General features: G+C 49.7%; 1 protein-coding gene across 1 annotated transcript; it reads right to left on the bottom strand.

The window, feature by feature from the left end:
- Positions 1-428: 428 nt before the first annotated feature.
- Positions 429-2,308, bottom strand: LOC106532993 (rab proteins geranylgeranyltransferase component A 1; the record flags this gene model as incomplete). Its single annotated transcript, XM_014029188.1, is given in 6 exon segments — positions 429-525; positions 599-662; positions 749-856; positions 1,705-1,782; positions 1,897-2,119; positions 2,197-2,308. Coding segments are annotated over 6 exon segments (682 nt in total), but the record flags the coding sequence as incomplete, so codon positions are not given.
- Positions 2,309-2,721: the final 413 nt, after the last annotated feature.

Below are 2,721 nucleotides of genomic sequence, written 5' to 3'. Positions count from 1 at the left end.
GCCGCCTTACGGATTACTTATCTAGTCTTTATATATCTATAGATATGACTTATCTAGTCTATATATATCTATAGGTAGGACTTATCTAGTCTATATATATCTATAGGTATGACATATCTAGTCTTTATATATCTATAGGTATGACTTATCTAGTCTTTATATATCTATAGGTATGACTTATCTAGTCTTTATATATCTATAGGTATGACTTATCTAGTCTTTATATATCTATAGGGATGACTTATCTAGTCTTTATATATCTATGGGAGGAGCTAACCGTCAACATGACTGAATGACTCAGTGGACCCTCTGAGACGTGTCCCCCTCACTAACAGGAAGTCAGAGGTTAGAACTTCCTGTGGTCTGATAAAAACACTGACAGGACCTGATGAAGATGTGAGGAAGAGGAGCAGGTGATGAAGACTCACAGGTTCCAGGGATGCAGGTCATTGTAGACGAACACAACTCTACCACCTGGACCATCGGACCACCGGTAGCTGCAGGAGGGACTGTTACCATGGACACCTGCAGAGACACAGACAGGTGTTGATGTCCTCCAGGTGAGGACACCTGGACCTCACCTGTCAGCTGGATTTACCTGCTGATCCGAGTCTCCAGGCAGGAGGGAGGAGTCTGTGATCAGAACGGCTCGACTCAGAAACCTGAACAGAAACATTTTACATTTTATTACCTGAGGAAACAGAGGAGGCGGAGCATCAGTCTGAGTTTCTGATTGGTGGGTTCTGACCTGGGGGGCGTGGTCATCTTCTTCCTGTCTGAACCCACAAAACTGTCTTGTACCACAAAATAACTGCAGCTGATTCGCTGTCCTCGGCTGTCAATCACAGCCTTACACCTGAGAAAGGAGCAGAGAAGACACAGGTAACCCTGCTGCAGAGAACTCATGTTCTCAATCATTTGACCTGTCAATCTGACCAGTCCTGGTTTCACCAAGCCCCGCCCACACCAGTCTTCTCTTATTATCCAAGCCCCGCCCACACCAGTCTTCTCTTATTGTCCATGCTCCGCCCACACCAGTCTTCTCTTATTATCCCAGCTCCGCCCACAGCAGTCTTCTCTTATTGTCCAAGCTCCGCCCTCAGCAGTCTTCGCTTATTATCCAAGCTCCGCCCACAGCAGTCTTCGCTTATTATCCAAGCTCCGCCCACACCAGTCTTCTCTTATTATCTAAGCCCCGCCCACACCAGTATTCTCTTATTATCCCAGCTCCGCCCACACAACATGAAACTCCCCCTGTGTACTGCAGAGACCCCTGCCTGATTAAACCCACCCTAACCATCATTTCAGGACCAGTTTGTGGTCCCTGAAGACACTCCTGGTCCTGAGGAGCAGGTGTGTGTGAGCAGCTACCTGTTGACACAGGTGTGTGTGAGCAGCTACCTGTAGATACAGGTGTGTGTGAGCAGCTACCTGTTGGTACAGGTGTGTGTGAGCAGCTACCTGTTGGTACAGGTGTGTGTGAGCAGCTACCTGTTGGTACAGGTGTGTGTGAGCAGCTACCTGTTGACACAGGTGTGTGTGAGCAGCTACCTGTTGGTACAGGTGTGTGTGAGCAGCTACCTGTTGGTACAGGTGTGTGTGAGCAGCTACCTGTTGATACAGGTGTGTGTGAGCAGCTACCTGTTGACACAGGTGTGTGTGAGCAGCTACCTGTTGGTACAGGTGTGTGTGAGCAGCAGGTACCTGTTGGTGTCTCTGTCCACGATCAGACAGTGGACCGAGTGTCTCAGACAATAGATCCCTCCAAACACAGCACACATCCTGAAACACACAAACAAACACACAAACAAACAAACACACAAACAGTGAGTGTGTTGGAGCAACAAACAAGTCATGGATCAGGTAATCCAGAACCTGAACCAGGTGAGCTCTGACCTGCAGAAACACTGAGGGATCTCTCCCAGGCCGTAAACAGGAAACAGGAAGGGCGTGTTGCCATAGCGACCCAGACAGCGTAAGAAGTGACGCGTGGAGGCCAGCCCCTCCTCTGTGGGTGTGTCCTCTGTTACCATGGCAATGGAGTGCAACAGGAAGTGCTGTAGGTTGTCCCCAAGCTGCTGGTCCCGCAGGAAGTCCAAATATGGTCGGCCATTGTAGACTGGAGGAAAGAAGCAAACACCTGCTTTTATTCTGAAAGATCCTGATGATGTCATCAGGTGCAGAGGTTAGTCTCACCTTGCTGTTCCTCAGTCTCCTCCATACAGGAAGTCAGGAAACGCATCAACTTCCTCTTTTCAACCATCGACAGCTGACGACTCGCAAACACATCAGCTCTGCTGCAGGGTACCTGAGACACAGGTGAGACCCACAGGTGAGTCACACAGGTGAGGTGAGACACACAGGTGAGACACACAGGTGAGGTGAGACACACAGGTGAGACACACAGGTGAGACACACAGGTGAGGTAAGACACACAGGTGAGACACACAGGTGAGACACACAGGTGAGGTGAGACACACAGGTGAGACACACAGGTGAGACACACAGGTGAGGTAAGACACACAGGTGAGACCAGACACACAGGTGAGACACACAGGTGAGACACACAGGTGAGGTGAGACACACAGGTGAGACACACAGGTGAGACACACAGGTGAGGTAAGACACACAGGTGAGACCCACAGGTGAGGTGAGACACACAGGTGAGGTGAGACACACAGGTGAGACCCACAGGTGAGGTGAGACACACAGGTGAGGTGA

The sequence above is a fragment of the Austrofundulus limnaeus genome, unplaced genomic scaffold (genome assembly GCF_001266775.1).
Source record: "Austrofundulus limnaeus strain Quisiro unplaced genomic scaffold, Austrofundulus_limnaeus-1.0 Scaffold866, whole genome shotgun sequence".
NCBI classification, from domain to species: domain Eukaryota; kingdom Metazoa; phylum Chordata; class Actinopteri; order Cyprinodontiformes; family Rivulidae; genus Austrofundulus; species Austrofundulus limnaeus.
This window is presented reverse-complemented; position numbering and strand designations above follow the sequence as displayed.